At 35.8% G+C, this 19,079-nt stretch overlaps 1 protein-coding gene across 1 annotated transcript; it reads left to right on the top strand.

Annotated features, from left to right (window-relative positions):
* Window positions 1-13,944: 13,944 nt before the first annotated feature.
* On the top strand, window positions 13,945-18,466 carry LOC113275970 (cullin-3A-like). Its single transcript, XM_026525558.1, has 2 exons — window positions 13,945-14,313; window positions 16,045-18,466. Exons 1-2 carry the CDS (start codon window positions 14,153-14,155, stop codon window positions 18,086-18,088), a joined length of 2,205 nt encoding a protein of 734 aa, XP_026381343.1. The 5' UTR covers window positions 13,945-14,152; the 3' UTR covers window positions 18,089-18,466.
* Window positions 18,467-19,079: the final 613 nt, after the last annotated feature.

Below are 19,079 nucleotides of genomic sequence, written 5' to 3'. Positions count from 1 at the left end.
CGTTTGCATACTTGAGTGGGTTAAGTTCTAAAATCATTTTATTCGTGAACAAATACATCTATATAATAAGGAATGCAATCTTTTGCAAACCGTGGCTATAATGTTCATGAATTGATTCGAGTGAATAAAAATCGATTTGCTTCAATTGTGTCTTGTATACTTCTATGAGAATATGAACAATTGAACAACTCTATAACTAGTTTCATTTGTGTCATTTGAACTAGTTGTGATAAACATGAACAAGGTTGATATGAAAGTGTTCATATGGCTAACTTCGGTTAACTATTGTTGAGCCAACCAAGTGTACACGTTTAGGTACGGTTACCTATATCTAAATGAAGGCACATTTCATTTGTGTATAACAAGCTAAGTTCAATCTAACGGTTGAAAGATATTAGCTTGCATCTAATCAGGTTTTCATCTAACGGTGAATATTGAATTCTTTGTTACCAAGGCATCATTGATTGCAAACCCTGATTTGAAGACTGTATAAGGGAGAACTCTAGCAATTGGGAAGCCTAATCCCACACCTCCTGTGTGATACTAGTTGCGACTAGAGTCGATTATCTTTTAACCTAGGTTTTTCTAAAACTATTATAGGTTAACGACTTAAAGGCTTCATTGGTATTCTGAAGCCAAACCCAACTATTTTCTCTATAGTTACGTGTTCTGATCTCACTTTGTTCTATCGTATTGAGTACTATCTTCTCTAAGATTTGCTCGAGACTCGATCTCCGATAGGTAAGATAAAAGTAGGCACAAACATATTCGTCTCATCGTTTGTGATTCTATAATATCTTTTTCCGCTACCATACGGTTAATATCATTGTGAGGTGATTGATATTACTAGGATGTCCTTCGGGAATATAAGTCTGGTGTATCAATTGGTTCATGTTCATATTGATCTATCAAAAGACGGAGCAAAAACTCGTAGGTATTTTTGTGGGAGACAGATTTATCTATTCAATAGACTTTTCTGTGTGAGACAAATTTGTTTATCAAGTCTTCGACTTTGGGTCGTAGCAAATCTTAGTTTTGGGTGAGATCAACTAAGGGAATCAAGTGCGTAGAGACCTGCTGGGATTCAGAGGCGTAAGGAACGCGACTGTACCTTAATCAGTGTGATATTAGTTAGGGATCAACTACATTACAGTCTGAAGTTAACTTGTAGTAGGCTAGATACAGTGTGGTGTTCAAATCTGGACTAGGTCCCGGGGTTTTGCTGCATTAGCGGTTTCCTCGTTAACAAAACTTCTGGTGTCTGTGTTATTTCTTTTCCGCATTATATTTTCTATATAATTGAAATATCACAGGTTGTGCGTAGTTCAATCAATTGGTGAATCCAACCTTTGGTTGTTGATTGAAATTGATTGACGCTTGGATATTGGTCTTTGGTGCCATCCAAGTTATTTCTCATATTAATCCGGGTCACAGATTTCTCTCTGTTCGATTGCATATTGATTTGATAAATTGAGATATAACTCTTGGATGTATTTTCCTTGATTGAGTCTGAATTTATAGTTGATTCTCTTGGAAATATATTTGATTTAGTCCATACATATTGCCTAAACGAAATATTGGTTGTGGTTGTTAGACCCCCCGCTTTTTCAATTGGTATCAGAGCAGGCAAACGCGGTTAAGACCTTATCAGTCTGTGTTTGTAGCAATCGGACTCTATGGACAACAGTGTTATCTCAACCAATGCATCACCAGTTCAGAAACTTTCTGACTTGTTTCAATGCTCTGTGTATCCTGAGAATTATATCACATCTTTTATATGGTATGGAACTGTGTATAACTGATAAGCACGCTTTGATAAACAGTTGGATGATCTTTCGGATGAAAGTGATTCAGACGATGGATACGATGTTGATGAGGAAGTCTAGCAATACATCAAGCTTTTTGACCATCTCATAAAGAAAAAGAGGCCAATATCTTGCTTGGCTGAGTTTCTGACTCCTTTCTGTCTAGAAAACATGAAAATGAGAAAACTCTTTAAAGGTTATGATTGTGGATGTAATCTCTTACAATCCCTTCTTAAAGATGTGCGTTTAAAGAATTCTGAATGTGAAGATCTTTGTCGAAATCTCTTTTTGTTGAAAGAATAACTTGTTGAATCTGAAGCAAAATATAGCTCTCAACAATGTTGTCTTAAAGACAGGGAAAATGGTTTTCTCTCACGAGAGAAACAATTGGAGGATGAGCTTTCTGCTGCTCAGGACAAGGTAATATGCTGTAAGAAAACTTGAAAAAGTTTAATCTTAATTCAAAAAAATTATCTACTATGATGGGAGCTTGTAAGAAACATCGTGATATGCGAGGTTTGGGCTATGATGGAATAGACACTCCAAGCAGTAGTAAGACTAATTTTGTTTGTACTGATAGAAACTTCCTGCAGAAAACTTGCACTAATGGGAAAGGTAAAAAATTACCTTCTGCAGCAGAATCCTCAATAGACAAAGGAAGTCAGCCTCCTACTGATATGAGAAAAATTAATAACAACCTCTTTAGATGTTATTATTACGGAAAAAAAAGGTCATCCTAAGAAGAGATGTCGTTTTCGTTTGCGAAATGAAAAACTTCATAACATTCTTATCTGGATGTCTAAGGAAGTAATCTAACCGATTTCTCATATTACTGGTCTTAAATGTCCAACTGTCAGACAAGAAAAGTGTTGTGATGAGCCAAGTCTTGCCTGTAAAGATAACACAAAGGCTTTCTACAATTGTGAAAAGAATTGTGTTATACGGACAAATGACTGCGACGTTGATCTAATGAGTAAGAAAACTTCTTCAAACTCTTCTTCCATGACTATAAGAAGTGTTGGATCAAAAGCATCAATATTTCCTGAGTATGTTCATATCAACAATCGTTTTTCGGATCTAAAGACCAGTATAAATAGACTCAAGCGCAGCATTAAGAAGGCAGGGAAGGAGACAACTTCAGGTATCTCTTGTCCTCCTCTCATTAATTCTCTTGGGACTAACTCTATTGACTTTCCTGATGATACCCAAGGAAGGAAAATGGAAAATGTCAATACCCTTGATGAGTTATATGCTCGCCAAATTACAACTTGACTGCTTACAAATGTGTATCCTCTTTGAGACCGTATGAGGATGCTCATAATTCTCAAGAAGCATTTCTTCTTGACAAAGTGGTCTTTGTTGTAACTGTTTTTCATTTTTTTTGTTAAAAGAAAAACAATAATAAAAAAAAATGATCATCTTACTATTGAGCCTTACTCTAGTTAATTATTACATGATGTAATATAATTGATCAATAACTCTTGAGAAAATTCTCTTTGTTGCTCACTTTGAAAATCCTTGCTTATCTCCTTACGACAGTTGCTTTGTTGATTTCAACAATTACCTTGTGCTATATTTCTGAGCTAAGTTATTCTGTATTTAGAATTTGTTTTTATCAAAAACATACTTCCAAAAATAGGCTCCATTTGGTTCCTTGGTTCTGAACCTGGTTCTTAACCACGACTGTCCGCGCACCCGACCCTTACCGAACACAAACGAGTAACCCTAGGGTTTCCCTATGAAAATCTCGTATATATATTATGGAATCCTTATGATATATACTCTTTCTGTAACATAAAGTTTTCTTGATATCTTATGGAGTGCACAATGGATGGATGCAAAAAGGAAGACAAAGTTGAAAAGGGCAAAGTTATTGAGTTTCACGAGACAAATATACCTCAAGCTAAAACTTTTCCTACCTATAAGTCCTTTCTCCGAAAGTGATTGTCTATGGACTGAGTCGAGAAAATGCAACTAATCGGTTCACACTTCGTGTGATCGTCTATGGATACGAGATCGAGACAATACAACAACGAAGTATGTTTACTTGATAAAAAGGTTCGGACTTAACCAAACACAATAGGATTGCTTATCAAGTAAATAGGAATTAACGTTTATGTGATTTACTTTAGTTATAATAAAATAATTATAATGCGGAAAATAAAAGTAAATGACACAGCTTGATTTTGTTAACGAGGAAACCGCAAATGCAGAAAAACCCTGGGACCTTGTCCAAAATTGAATACTCTCAGGATTAATCCGCTACACAAAATTAAACCTAACTTCGTATAGTTGATACCAAGCAACTACACCTATAATTCACCTAGTTCCGTCTGTATTCCCACGCCTACAACTTATGAATAAGTCACATACTTGGAACAATTCCTTTGGTTCGTATTCCATACAGTAAAGGAACAACAAATCTGTTTGGTATCAACTCTCTTCAACCAAGTGATGTGAGTTCGACAAAGGCTCTTCTGTTTATCTCAAATAAACTCTTTCATCAGGTTCTTAGATCTATCTTATTCTCAACTACCAAAGGTAATTGTTAAGATTTTGCAATCAATAATTTTAATCACAAAGAATTGTATTGATGCCGATCTACACAACTAATCAATCTAATCTACCACAAGGATAAACCGATTATAGTTGGATCCTCTTATACCGAAAAAAGTATTGTGCACACCAAAGATTATGAATTCCAAATCAGAAATCTTCATTATATTCTTTGTCTTCAAATCTTCTTAGATATTCAATAAACACCTGCACACAACAACTTGAATCTCTTTTGATCAATCACGCACAGAACGGAGTCTGTTAACAATGGATTATCACAAAATCGTCTTTAGAACTATTTTTTTTTTTAAAGATCCCTGTCGAAACTTCGATCTAGTTTGAGTGAATCTTATATCAGAGGAGAAGATTCTCAAGCATAAACAAACTAGGTGCAATCAAAGTTCAACCACCGTTAGTCAATCAAATCAATCGAAAACAAAAGATAAACCGCAATTATCTAGTTTCCCACCAGCGGTACTAATAGAGCTTCTCAATCCCAAAGAAGACTTTAGATTGAGCGGCCGTAATAGATTTCGCCTAATTAGGTTACTCTACTCTCCGAATAGGCGGCTTCACCAGTAACAACACAACCGATGAAATTTGTTATCACGAATGATTAGTTTGCTGGAAATGCAAACTTCAAGTATTTATAGACAAGGAATTTCCAAAACCGAAAATATTCTCAAGGTATTCATTAAAGCATAAATTCGGTTTCCATAATTCCTGGAAATGCTCTATCCAAAATAATGACCAAAAATCTCTTTGGAAAATCTTTAACTAGTAAATGCACATTACTAATTCTCGTTTTCCTAAAATAAAATTAACAACCTTAAATAAAAGATTCTTAACTTATTTATCTTTCGATCCTGGGATTTTCTTCCTTTAGCTATTAAGGAATAACTTTGAACAATAAAAGATAAACATTATTGTACTGTTCAAAGTATGTCGACATCCTTACTTTGTAAGTCATCTTTCATACTTACAACCTTGAAACCAATTTTCCACACTTCCAAACAAGTTTAGAATTGGTTCATCTGACTTTCAAGAACTATGTGATTGATCAAGAACACTCAATCACAAATCGTGGGTTTAATGATTCTACCAAAACAAGTTCCGGTTCTACCTCCATGTGAGTACTGTGCATAGTCACACTAGCTTTCCAAAATTCGGATGACTAGGTACTAGGATCGGTTCCTCACATATATATGGTATCTAACTTATATGTGTTGCACATGCCCATAGGATCGTTTCCCCTTTGCCTAAAAATGTGTTGCACATGTCCATAAGATCGGTTCCCCTTTCTGCTATAAACTTGCTGCACCTCATACAAGGATCGATTCCCCTTTGTGATGTGTTGCACCTCTTACTAGGATCGGTTCCCTCTTACCCAGATACGATCAACCACAAAATCACAAACTCGATCATACCATCTCAGGTGATTACTTAAGATCGGTTTCACTAATAAAAGTCATACAAATACATAAGTCAGGCCTTTGTGAATAGTTTTACCAAGAACATAAACAAGTCATGAGCGGTTATACTAAATCACACATATTGGTTGTTCACAAGATATGCAATGAATAACATTACCAATAACGCCTGGCGATTTCCTTTTCGATTCATAAACAAGTTTATGAACTTACTTCCTTAAAACACATGTAAAACAATGTTTCCTAGGATGATCCTTACCTCATACCCATACATAATCACAATAGCATTTAAACGATTATGTCGATGTCTTATCTACAAAGTTTAATGGTCAAGCAATAAACTTCATATTGTATTTCTTAATACTATGTCTATCTAGAGTGTTCATGCTTCGCAGTTTTGTTTTCAATATGCACGACTTGAAAGATACGTTAGGGAATGAAACAGTTCAAGTCAAATATCACTAACCTCAAGTGGAAGGATGATGTTGTCGTTGTAGCTTCTTACTTCTTCATTTCTTCAAGTCTTCGCAATACTTGTAATGTCTCATATCCCAATACTTTCAAGCTAACCTATACGAAGTTGACTATAGTACATAATCAAGTGACTCTTAAAATGAGTTTTGATTCACTAAAATATGACAATCAACCTTGACATACCAACGCTTGGTAGGTTCAACCGCGCTATGCTCTAACAATCTCCCCCTTTGTCAATTTCAGTGACAAAACTCTTACAATCATATGGATAAACAAATTACAAGAATTCATTATACATACGCTTGATTCCCGAATTCAACATCACAATAACCTGTATACATTCAATCCTTAAATGTCGTTGTTGACATTATAATAACAAAGCTAATACCCCTCCCTAAATGTGAGATAGGTAGATCTTATCAATCCGCACGTCTTTGTTATACCAATTAATATGATATGCTACGCCCCCTTAGTCTATGCTTTCACTCGTTCGTTAGATGAACGTTTAAGCACAATTGTCCTTTCCCTTAGTGATACCAATCAATATAAAATCAATGCCAGTATCACTTGTTTACTCCATATATTTCTCCCCCTTTTTGTCACAAAATGACAAAGAAACGAAAAAATAAAGGACAAACCGAAAAGAATCTTACAAATCTCAAAATAGACTTGCAAACCTATAGGGTTAAGCACGAGGGTTCCACACACCATTTATGATAACCAATATCAAAATTGAAACTACAAAGTAATTTGTTTTGATATGTTATCAAGGAAATATTTTCTCGAAGCAATTTTTCCAATTTAGTTTAGCAAACCAAAAATCAACTAAGCACATTAGTACCTTTGCTAAACCGATTGTATAAAGACAACCACTTTGTTCGATAAGACCAAAATAAAGATAACTCTATTTTTCTCATCAGGCTCTAATTATCCATATAACTTAGACCTTTAAGTTTTAAACAAGACAAGTACCAGGTTAGTTAACTAGCATTTCTTGTTAAGGCATTCGATTAGACTTGAATAACCTAAACCTCCACTTTGATAAGTCTAACTAAGATAAACTTAATTTCTCTTATCGGGAATCAAATTGGACTAAACAATCCATCCCGTAAACTTTTTCTTTCGTTAAGCCATAAACAATTTATACAAACCAAATAAATCAACTTGCATAATTATTCACCTCAACCGGAAGCAATTGAAACAACATAGACATTATAGCACCGCAATTGCACCAAAATTTTGTAAGCCTAAACAATTGATACCACACAATAAAGCAATATAAAAATAGTTTTTCTTAACCGGAACCAATTGAATCACACACACATCCATACACACATAATGGAATAAAACATCAATTGTACCAAAATTTTGTTAAGCAAAAGCAATACACATATGAAATAAAATCAGGCTTTTCTTAAACAGGATAACAATTAACTAACAACATTGTTACCTCAAATTTCACATCCACTTCTCCAATATGTTTGCATCTTCTTCCATGGAGAATTGATATCGAAATATCATTATGTTGTCATCCTTATGGAAAACAAAAGAATAACAACAACCAACCTTTACCAGAGAAAGGTTGAAAATCGCTTTTAACAATTGAAAGCAAAAGTTGAAAACCGCCGAAACACATATGCTTTTATGCTAAACCAAAACCGATTCAACATATTGTGACTTTTTCACGTATTGTTTCTACCAGAACCCCTCATGATCCTTTGATAAAGCCTACCAACATGGGATAGAACTTAATCCTGCTAAATCAAAAATTCACCCAACGATAAGGGTTCACAACATTATGAGATTGAATATCAAGGTAATAAAACCGAAATCAAACATCCCATAAATATCCATAGAAATAATAAAGCATTCAAGCACATGCTATGTAAATCAAAAAACCATCACAAGAAAAATTATAAGTCAAATAATTTTATTCATAATAGTTTTATTCATAATAGTTTTATTCATAATAGACTTAATTGAAATAAACAAATACTAAAGTCTATTTTTCCAGCAGATTTTTCAAAGATCATCTTCAATTTTCTCAAAATTTTCAGGATCTTCATCAACAACATCTCGACTGATATCTCGAATTCTGCACATAGTACCTTGATTATGTTCACAGGCTAAAACATTAACCTTCCGATTGATATTTCGAGCATACTCCCTGTTACCGATTCCAAGTTTAATCAGCTTTCTTTGGTTACGGATAACAGATCTTAGTAATGCTGCCTGTCTATGATGAGTTTCGATGGTACTGAGGAGGACTTGTCGTAGATTGATAATATCCAAACTATTTTGAACAAGGAGATGAGCTACATCTTCTTTTTCTTTTTCGACATTTTCACAACCGTATTTCTTGAAGGTATCATCAAGATGAACAATTTCCTTAGAAGTCATTCCACTCAAGGATTTCAGGAGTTTTGCTTGAGATCTGGTTTGAGAATTCATCCTTTAGTATACGTTCTCATACATGATGAGTACATATACTTGAAATACCTTTAAAACATACCAAATATAGATATCATCCTTAAATAAATAATTTTGACAAGATTTGAAAAGATTTTCGCATCTAATGTGTTACAAATTCACATCCTTTTTCGAAAATAAATTATCTTTCTTGATATGTATCAAGAGATACATTTTTCTTGGAAACTTATCCTGTTTTACACAAGTTTTTTGCAATACAACTTTTCTACACAAAGACTCAGTAAATTGAATCTTCATGTGGGTTGTGTAAACTCTCTATAGTGAATAAGAGATTACAGAAAGGATACAGATTGCCCGGGTATATGTGCTTCCTTACATCTGAAGATTGGGCATTGTAAGGATGCACAATCTAATGTGGTTAAGCACTGGGATGAGGATATTCTTCATAAAATACCTCATGAGGAGATCTTCCCCCTTTTTGAACATCATCATGTTCTTCTTCGTGGGTTTTGAACCCATCCTCTTTGTTATGAAAATTGCGAGATGCAATATCCTCGATTACATCTTGTGCCCACGATGGTATGTTCTTTGAACTTGAACCCGTGTGATCTAGATCTGCCAGTCGGCAATATGATAATGTCTCCTGTTCAAGACATTCTATATGTCATTTTAAGGTATCCATTCCTTGTTGGAAATATTTTTCTAAACTTATGTTTAGATATACCTCTTGACATGTTACAGTAAGAAGTTTCTCAATAAGGACCTTGTTCCTTATCCGTGAATGTTCCAGCAATTGAGTAAGAATTTGACACTCTGTAGTCTGTTATTGAACTTCCTTGCACAAGGACAGTTTTTGTTCCATACAATCTGCCAGATTATTTTGAAGACTGAGTGTTTCTCGTTTTCCTTCATATATTCTTACATTTAGTTGAACAATAAGTTTTGTGACATCATCTAGACTGTCAATGGTCTTTTCCTTTTCTGAATATTTTTCAACATGTTTGAAAAAATCTTTCCAACATCTTTTGAAATCCAGAACTTGGGCAGGCTAGTGAATCGAATCTCTTTTCAGACGATTGTTCACTAGGAATTGGAGTCGGATCCAAAACATGTTTCTTGAGTTTCGAACTCATTCTTTTCTGATCAGTAACCTAACTCGGAATCAAGTCATTAGTCATAGACTTTTTTTTTGATTTTCGAAAAGACTTTCGAGACCAATTTCCATTGACCTTCTCTGAGATATTATTCTCATTATCTTGACATACGTTAACAGAGTTCCTCATAAGTTTAGCCTTGCTTTTCTTATTTTGACTCATATCTTATAGGTTGGATCGCACCAAACACAAATTGTTAGATCTTTTTGTGTTTGCCTGCTCTGATACCAATTGAAAAGGCGAGGGTACCTAAATATACCTCAAGCTAAATCTTTTCCTACCTATAAGTCTTTTCTCCGAAAGTGATTGTCTATGGACTGAGTCGAGACAATGCAACTAATCGGTTCACACTTCGTGTAATCTTCTATGGATACGAGATCGAGACAATACAACAACGAAGTATGTTTACTTGATAAAAAGGTTCGGACTTAACCAAACACAGTAGGATTGCTTATCAAGTAAATATGAATTAACGTTTGTGTGATTTACTTTAATTATAATAAAATAATTATAATGCGGAAAATAAAATTAAATGACACAGCAATATTTTGTTAACGAGGAAGCCGCAAATGCAGAAAAACCCCGGGACCTTGTCCAGAATTGAATACTCTCAGGATTAAGCCGCTACACAAAATTAAACATAACTTCGTATAGTTGAGACCAAACAACTAAACCTATAGTTCACCTAGTTCCGTATGTATTCCCACGCCTCCAACTTATGAACAAGTCACGTACTTGGAACAATTCCTTTGGTTCATATTCCAAACAGTAAAGGAACAACAAATCTGTTTGGTATCAACTCTCTTCAACCAAGTGATGTGAGTTCGACAAAGGCTCTTCTGTTTATCTCAAATAAACTCCTTCGTCAGATTCTTAGATCTATCTTATTCTCAACTACCAAAGGTAATTGCTAATATTTTGCAATCAATACTTTTAATCACAAAGAATTGTATTTATGCCGATCTACACAACTAATCAATCTAATCTACCACAAGGATAAACCGATTATAGTTGGATCCTCTTATACCGAAACAAGTATTGTGCACACCAAAGATTATGAATTCCAAATCAGAAATCTTCAATATCTTCTTTGTCTTCAATTCTTCTTAGATCTTCAATAAACACCTGCACACAACAACTTGAATCTCTTGTGATCAATCACGCACAGAACGGAGTCTGTTAACAATGGATTATCACAAGATCGTCTTTAGAAATAAAAAAAGTCTAAAGATCCCTGTTGAAACTTCGATCTAATTTGATTGAATCTTATATCAGAAGAGAAGATTCTCAATCATAAACAAACTAAGTGCAATCAAAGTTCAACCACTGTTAGTCAATCATATCAATCGAAAACAAAAGATAAACCGCAATTATCTAGTTTCCCACCAACGGTACTAATAGAGATTCTCAATCCCAAAGAAGACTTTAAACTGAGCGACCGTAAGAGATTTCATCTATTTAGGTTACTCTACTCTCCGAATAAGCGGCTTCACCAATAACAACACAACCGAGGTTGTTTGTTTTCATGAAGGATTAGTTTGCTAGAATTGCAAACTTCAAGTATTTATAGACAAGGAAGTTTGTGTTGGGATCTTGCTACAATTAACAGCTCGTTAGATGTAAAAGACTTGGATGAAAAATAACTTTATCACAAACAACTTGACGAGGGCAGAATCACAGGTTCAACAAGTTGTTCTTAACACATTAGCTCACGGGTATACTCGAGATGAGTAATGCTAAACCCCTCACAGTGAATATGTGTCTATGATAAGACTGCCCGATATAACTTGTGTTAGCACAACGCAAGCTACCCAAACTTGAACTTAGCAACATGGATGGAAGTAAAACGTATGGAGAAACCTTAGAGTGAAAGAAGACTTTTTTGGTCTGTTTTAAAACAGAATTACGAGTTGTATTTATATGAGAAGATACTTGCAAATCAAGTTAGGTTTTGGTTTTCTTCAAAAATAAGGAAAAATCGTAAAAGGAATTTCCCACAAATAAAACTCTTAAGAAAATAATTTTGGAATTAATTTCCTAAAAAAAAAATCGCCAAAATAAATACGAGTAGAAGACGAATTTGGTGTATGGTATACGCGCATGGGCATGAGAAGAAACATGTATTTTTCTCCCCACCCGCTCTACCCACATTGTTTTACAACATATCCATTAGCACATGGTTATATAGTGGAGCACCTCTTTAGTTTTCCACAATGTGGGACTAAAGGTTCCATTTCATTCACTCAAAAATGAGTGAGTATCCTTAGACCCTTAGGTCATGAGATCAACCACACCAAGACAAAAAAAAAACATTTATTAAATAACTCATTCTCCAACAATCCCCCACATGAATAAAATCTCGGTAAATAACGAAAATTCAGATTACGGAAAATACTATTTAGGCAAAGGTGTCCATGAGGTCTTGAACCCTTACTTAGTGAGAAGTTACCGGAACTACTTGCTAAACGGTGAACCTAGTCTTGAACTGATAGCAATTGGTGTAATTTACGACAACAACCCCGCATGATACTCTCCTGGCGTTGCTAAGTTCGTGCCGTTTTTTCCAATTTGGCCCTGGACATATCTTGTTTCTCAGAATGCTCTAGAGAATCAGCTCAATTCTCATAGGAAGCGACCCCACCTACGCATTCAGATAGGTGAGTTCCATCAAGAGTGTTAACTGCTACACCCCACTTCAATCTTAAATTGAAACTATGGAACTCATTAAGACTTAATTAAAAGTCTTCCTCCACATGCAGTCACACTATCACATCAACACCATAAGGAAGGGACAGAGAATGAAATTCTCTGATAGTGTTTACCTACCATAAATTAGTTGTCTCATTTGAAACCTTGATCTTGGAATCTCCAATCAGCAAGGTTGAGTATCCTTCATGGCAAGTTTAATTATTGTGACTAAGCCCCATCCCCATCGATGCTTTACTAACTATCTCCTTGAACAAACCTTTCGTCCAAGGGTCCGCGATATTCTCCTTGGACCTTGTCCAATCTATGGAAATAACGCCAGTTTGCTTGATAGTGATGGATGATGATGATTGATTTTAGTAAAGATGAAACAACAATGAAGTTTTTGATCATCATTGGTATTGACGAGAACATTTAATGACAGTGGTGTTGGCTAAATTGCTGCCATTAATGAAGATTTCTGCTCGAGTTACAAATGACAGGGAACATGGAGTTTCTGCTAGAGTTTACAAACAATTACATATACTCCTAGTGGTAAAACTACTGCAGAGCTAGGATTTGTACGACTTTTTAATGACCTGACAACTATTGATATTGTTTCCGCTTAGGCATGACGGTCATCCAGTAGTATGAATTTTTCAACAGGCACCATCGAAGTCATCCAGAAGCATCTTCATAGGGTGTCTACCTATCCCTGGTTTGCTTCAGCTTGAGCACATTTGAAATGCTAAAATCATCGTGGAATTATTAAGTACAAATAATTCCGTATATTCTTTACAACCAAACACTGGTGAACTAGTGTAATTTACAATCCCACCACCTTAGAGTGGCTCGATTTCGGAATATGCTACCTATATCTCTGACGTTACCTTCCTTTCATGAGACAAGTACCTGGCCCACCAAGATAACGTACTCTCCAATCCTCGAAAACTGGCCCATCATAGGATTTGATACGATTTAACATGACTAGACCCTCCGTCGTATTTTCCACTTACCCAATACAATCATCCAACAACGTTTTCAACTGACATCAATATGGTCATCCAGCAACGACTTCCCCGGAAACCACTCATCTCTCGACTGCTTCAACCTAAACATACTTAAATGAAAAGTTCTTTCCTAACTCTGATGTTGATTGTACTGGAAAAGCTCAAGTCTAAATCACTAGATATATTTCATTCGGCCAACATCTACCGGATTAAGGGGTTTACGGAACTAGTTGATGCCCATTTCCATTTTTTTGGCCCAAAGCCTGTCGTCCCCAAAGAAAGGTTGGGCTCAATTCATCTTTGACGACGAAAAGGCTTATGTTTCCGCCGTTTTATCGTTTCCTACGATGCAATAAATCATTCAGATAAAAAACGTTAAAGAAAACAGCTCTTCCAATAATAAAGTTCTTCGTTTCGGCTTAAACTTTTTCCCTCTTCTGTTGATCTACTCTCTCCTCTTCTTTCATCAAATGGCATAAATCCTGTGAGTCTCAAAATAGTAAATATATCAAATCAATCAATTTTTTTAGGGTTTTCTTCAATCCTCTCGATTCGTATTCTACATATCTAGGGTTTTTCACAAAATCTGATATCTCTATTATCCAAAGATGAGTACACCAAAGAAAAGGAATTTTCAGATTGAAGCTTTTAAACATCGAGTGGTAGTTGATCCTAAATATGCAGAAAAAACGTGGAAAATATTGGAACATGCAATTCGCGAGATTTATAATCATAACGCCAGTGGATTAAGTTTCGAAGAACTTTATAGGTACGGATTTTTTTTGTGATTTCTTTAATATTTTTAGTTTTTGAATCTGGATTGCCTTTATAATCTTTTGTTAGGATTTCAATTCTTATAGTGTTTTATGGTTGAGTTAATTAGAGGATTTTGAGTGTTTTGTTAACAATTAGGTTTAGCTGAAATCTGAGGTGTAATTAGAGAAATTTGGGATTAGGTGCAGTTTTTTGTGTTATCTCTAGTTTTCCCTAATATCATATAATAGATTCTGAGGGATTTTTCTGTACTTTATGTTTCAATTTGACCCTTGTAGCTTGTAGAATAGATATGAGGCACTTGACTTCATTGTGGTGAGGAAGTTTGTTCGTCCGGGTATGATATGATTTTCCGTTATTCTGTGAACTTGTTCCAAGTGCTAATTGGTGTTGATTCTTCATTACCTTTTTTGTGGGTTCTCTGAAGGGGTTTTAACTATGGGTGTTTTTGTTGTACTTTTTAGTCATTGTTAGTTAGGACTTAGGAATATGGTGCGATTTTAATGCCATCTCGGTTTGCCTCTGGAAATGTAAGCGTTGGATTGTTAGTATCATCGTTAAGGAGTGGTTATTGAATTAGGAATATAGGATTTAGTAAGCTGTTTTGGACTGTACAATTCCTTTACCTTTCTAATCTAATACTAATTTTGTTGTTGTTAAGGAATGTGAAAAGATGTTATGAGGTTGTGTTGCTAATAAATTCTTACCAAGCAGTTCTATGTTTATATCCCCGGCTATATATTTCCATGAGTCTTGTGTTCTCTATGTGATGCTCGTCATCCTTGATTCCAGCATTCAGTATTGCTGCTTGCTTTACTTTTATCGTAGAGCTGCCAGTGTTACTTCATTGTCTGACCTAGAACTTGTATCTTGTGACTTTTGTTTCATCTTGAGGTACTAGGTACATGAGTCTTGTGCTTCTCTATGTGATGCTCGTCATCTTTGATTCCAGCATTCAGTATTGCTGCTTGCTTTACTTTTATCATAGAACTGCCAGTGTTACTTCTTTTTCTTGCCTAGAACTTGTATCTTGTGACTTTTGTTTCATCTTGAGGTACTAGGTTCATGCTTAATTGCATCATTCATGTACGCGGTGGCATTATATCTGTTATCTTTTTGCTTTTAACTTCTTATCCATTATCTGTTATCTTTTTGCTTTTAACTTCTTATCCATTATATTTCTTTGTTACAATCCTACTTTAATTTCATTCCATTGAATTTCAAATATTCTAATTCTTCCTAGACAGAGGTGGTCCTTTTAGGTTTGTCCCTTTACATGTTGAGTTGTTTTTTAACGCAAATATGAGTGTTGTGAGCAGTAAAGGGTGATTTTCTTATGGCTTTGATCTTGGCGAGGTCCTTGTGTATTCTTTCCTTATCCTAGGAAGCGTGGTGAGATTTGTATATTGCATCTGTTAGCTTTTTCATTTCTTCTTAGGATATTGTCCATTAGGCTGGGAAAACATTTGAAGTTTTTTATGTCCTTGCTTGATCCAACTCGGGTCATCCATGTCACCATGACGCAAATGAAAGTCTCTTTCTTCTTTTAGCAGATTTATGAAGTCTTCAAGTAGCAAGATTGTTTTGCTAATTGCATTCATTACTGATTCGGTAGCCCATTATCTCTAGATATTTGTGTATATGATGATAAAGTTGAAATTCATGAGTTCTTGTTTACTTCACTTCTATTTTTTTCTAATGATTTAGTATCTGTTGTGGGTTTCAGAAATGCGTACAATATGGTACTACATAAGTTTGGCGACAAGCTGTACACAGGACTTGTGACAACTATGACAATGCATCTAAAAGAAATATCAAAAACAATAGAAGCCGCCCAGGGAGGTTTATTTCTAGATGAGCTCAACAGGAAATGGGAAGACCATAATAAGGCACTGCAGATGATCCGGGACATATTGATGTACATGGATAGGACTTTCATTCCCAGTACACACAAAACCCCAGTGCACGATCTTGGCTTACACCTCTGGAGGGACAACATTATCCACTCAAAGAAAATCCAAACGAGACTTCTGAATACCCTTCTTGAGCTTGTGCAAAGAGAACGAACTGGTGAAGTTATAAACCGAGGGTTAATGAGGAATATAACAAAGATGCTAATGGACTTGGGTTCATCCGTTTACCAAGAAGACTTTGAAAAACTATTTCTTGAGGTTTCTGCAAATTTCTACAGTGTAGAGTCTCAGCAGTTCATCGAGTCGTGTGATTGCGGGGATTACCTAAAGAAGGCCGAGAGGCGTCTCAACGAAGAAGTAGATAGGGTTTCTCACTATTTGGATGCAAAGAGTTTAACTAAGATTACTAATGTGGTAGAGAAAGAAATGATTGCCAATCACATGCTTAGATTAGTACACATGGAAAATTCTGGCTTAGTGAAAATGCTTGTGAATGATAAGTATGAGGACTTGGGAAGAATGTACACCTTATTTCGTCGGGTACCCGATGGTCTTTCAACTATCAGAGATGTGATGACTTCCCACATTCGAGAAACGGGTAAACAGTTAGTCACTGATCCAGAGAGATTGAAAGATCCAGTGGATTTTGTTCAGCGTCTCTTGGATGAAAAGGATAAACATGACAAAATTATTAGCTCTGCCTTTAACAATGACAAGACCTTCCAAAATGGTTTGAATTCCGCATTTGAGTTCTTCATAAATTTGAATCCTCGATCTCCTGAATTCATCTCCTTGTTTGTTGATGACAAACTGCGCAAGGGATTGAAAGGTGTGAGTGAAGAGGATGTTGAAGTTGTCTTAGACAAGGTGATGATGCTCTTCCGCTACCTACAGGAGAAAGATGTTTTTGAGAAGTACTACAAGCAACATCTAGCCAAACGACTTCTCTCGGGAAAAACTGTCTCTGATGATGCTGAGAGAAGTTTGATAGTTAAACTCAAGACAGAATGTGGTTATCAGTTTACTTCAAAACTAGAAGGAATGTTCACAGACATGAAAACCTCTCATGACACTATGCAAGGATTTTATGCAAGCCAGGGTGGGGAGACTACTGCGGATACTCCTACCTTAGCTGTTCAGGTCCTCACAACAGGATCATGGCCAACTCAGTCAAGTTCCACTTGTAATCTACCAGCTGAAATTATGGGGGTATGTGAGAAGTTCAGGGCATATTATCTTGGAACTCACACCGGTCGAAGATTATCATGGCAAACAAATATGGGATCAGCTGATCTTAAAGCAACTTTTGGGAAAGCTCAGAAGCATGAGCTGAATGTTTCCACTTACCAAATGTGTGTCCTAATGCTGTTTAACAATGCTGATCGACTGAGCTACAAGGAAATTGAACAGGCCACTGAAATACCGTCCTCTGATTTGAAGAGGTGTTTGCAGTCACTTGCTTGTGTGAAGGGAAGAAATGTCCTCAGAAAGGAACCTATGAGCAAGGACATTGGAGAGAATGATGCATTCTATTTTAATGATAAGTTCACTAGCAAATTCTACAAGGTGAAGATAGGAACAGTGGTTGCACAGAAGGAGTCAGAACCGGAGAAGCTAGAGACACGACAAAGAGTGGAGGAAGATAGGAAACCCCAGATTGAAGCTGCGATTGTCAGGATCATGAAGTCAAGGAGAGTTCTGGATCATAATAACATTGTGGCCGAGGTCACTAAGCAGTTGCAGTCCCGGTTCCTGCCTAACCCCGTCGTAATTAAGAAACGAATCGAGTCTCTTATTGAGCGGGAGTTCCTGGAGAGGGACAAAGTAGATAGGAAAACATATCGATATCTAGCTTGAAAACACGACTAATGCTTTCTTTTGCAGGTTTTGGAATTGTATCCATTATTTGGTAGGTAAGAAAGAATACTCCTAACGAGGATTTCACTGAATATTTTTATTTTCTACATCTTCTCCATCAGCTATCTGTCAATTCTAAGTTCTGTTTACTTGTATGATTCCAACCATTTTCTTTTGTTCACTTTCCGATAATCTGCAAACATGTGTTCTACTTGCTAGCTATATTACTCAGTTTTAGATGGGTCGCTCTCAACCAAGCTTAATTGCAAATGAAAATGTCCTTGTTAATGATATAATTGTAATGGGAGTGAACAAGTAAATAGTGTTATTACTGCCTTGTTCTTTGGAACTGAACCGAGAGACTCGGGATTCAGACTATACTGATAAATTTTCAGCAGCAGAACTAAATCCCACCAAGGAAGTGCTTATCATGGATTAAATTCATTGGTATGCTATACCTCTACGGATGAGATGATCATGTATCTTCAGTAACTATTGAATTTCTAAATTTCTGACAATGCAGGTTTCTAACAATGCAGAGGATATCAGCCAACTTATTTTACATTTTAAGGAAGTTCTCCTTCCTACACAATACTCCTGAATCCCAATGGACTAACAATTCGCCTGCATCCCATAACTGTAAGACTTCTTCAACCCGCCTCTATGACGTGACCACAGTATTAACCGATGATAGATTAACAGGGAATTATGTGACATCCGATCGACCACAATGCCATAGAGACTTTTGTGACCGGCTCAGAAAATTAACTGCAGTACCCCAGAGCCCAGTTAGCAATTCTCGGAATTATTCGTGTATAATCTATTACTATATTTACTATATATAAAGAGAACTCTACTTGCTACAGTACGTGAACAGTTAATGAAGCTGTACAATTTGAAAATTCAATTTTGCCCCTAAATTTATAGCTTTATAGAAAATACTTTAAATATTAGATGAGGCCAAAATGGTAAAAATAAAAAAATAATTAGA

This window comes from Papaver somniferum, chromosome 4 (genome assembly GCF_003573695.1).
Source record: "Papaver somniferum cultivar HN1 chromosome 4, ASM357369v1, whole genome shotgun sequence".
Taxonomy (NCBI): domain Eukaryota; kingdom Viridiplantae; phylum Streptophyta; class Magnoliopsida; order Ranunculales; family Papaveraceae; genus Papaver; species Papaver somniferum.
The sequence above is the reverse complement of the archived record's forward strand: the minus strand, read 5'-3'. Positions and strand labels throughout refer to the sequence as shown.

Coding starts and splice junctions, on each gene's coding strand:
- LOC113275970 (XM_026525558.1), top strand. CDS start 14,153: ATGAGTACACCAAAGAAAAGGAATTTTCAGATTGAAGCTTTTAAACAT. Junction 14,314..16,044: donor AGTTTCGAAGAACTTTATAG/GTACGGATTTTT, acceptor TGTGGGTTTCAG/AAATGCGTACAATATGGTAC.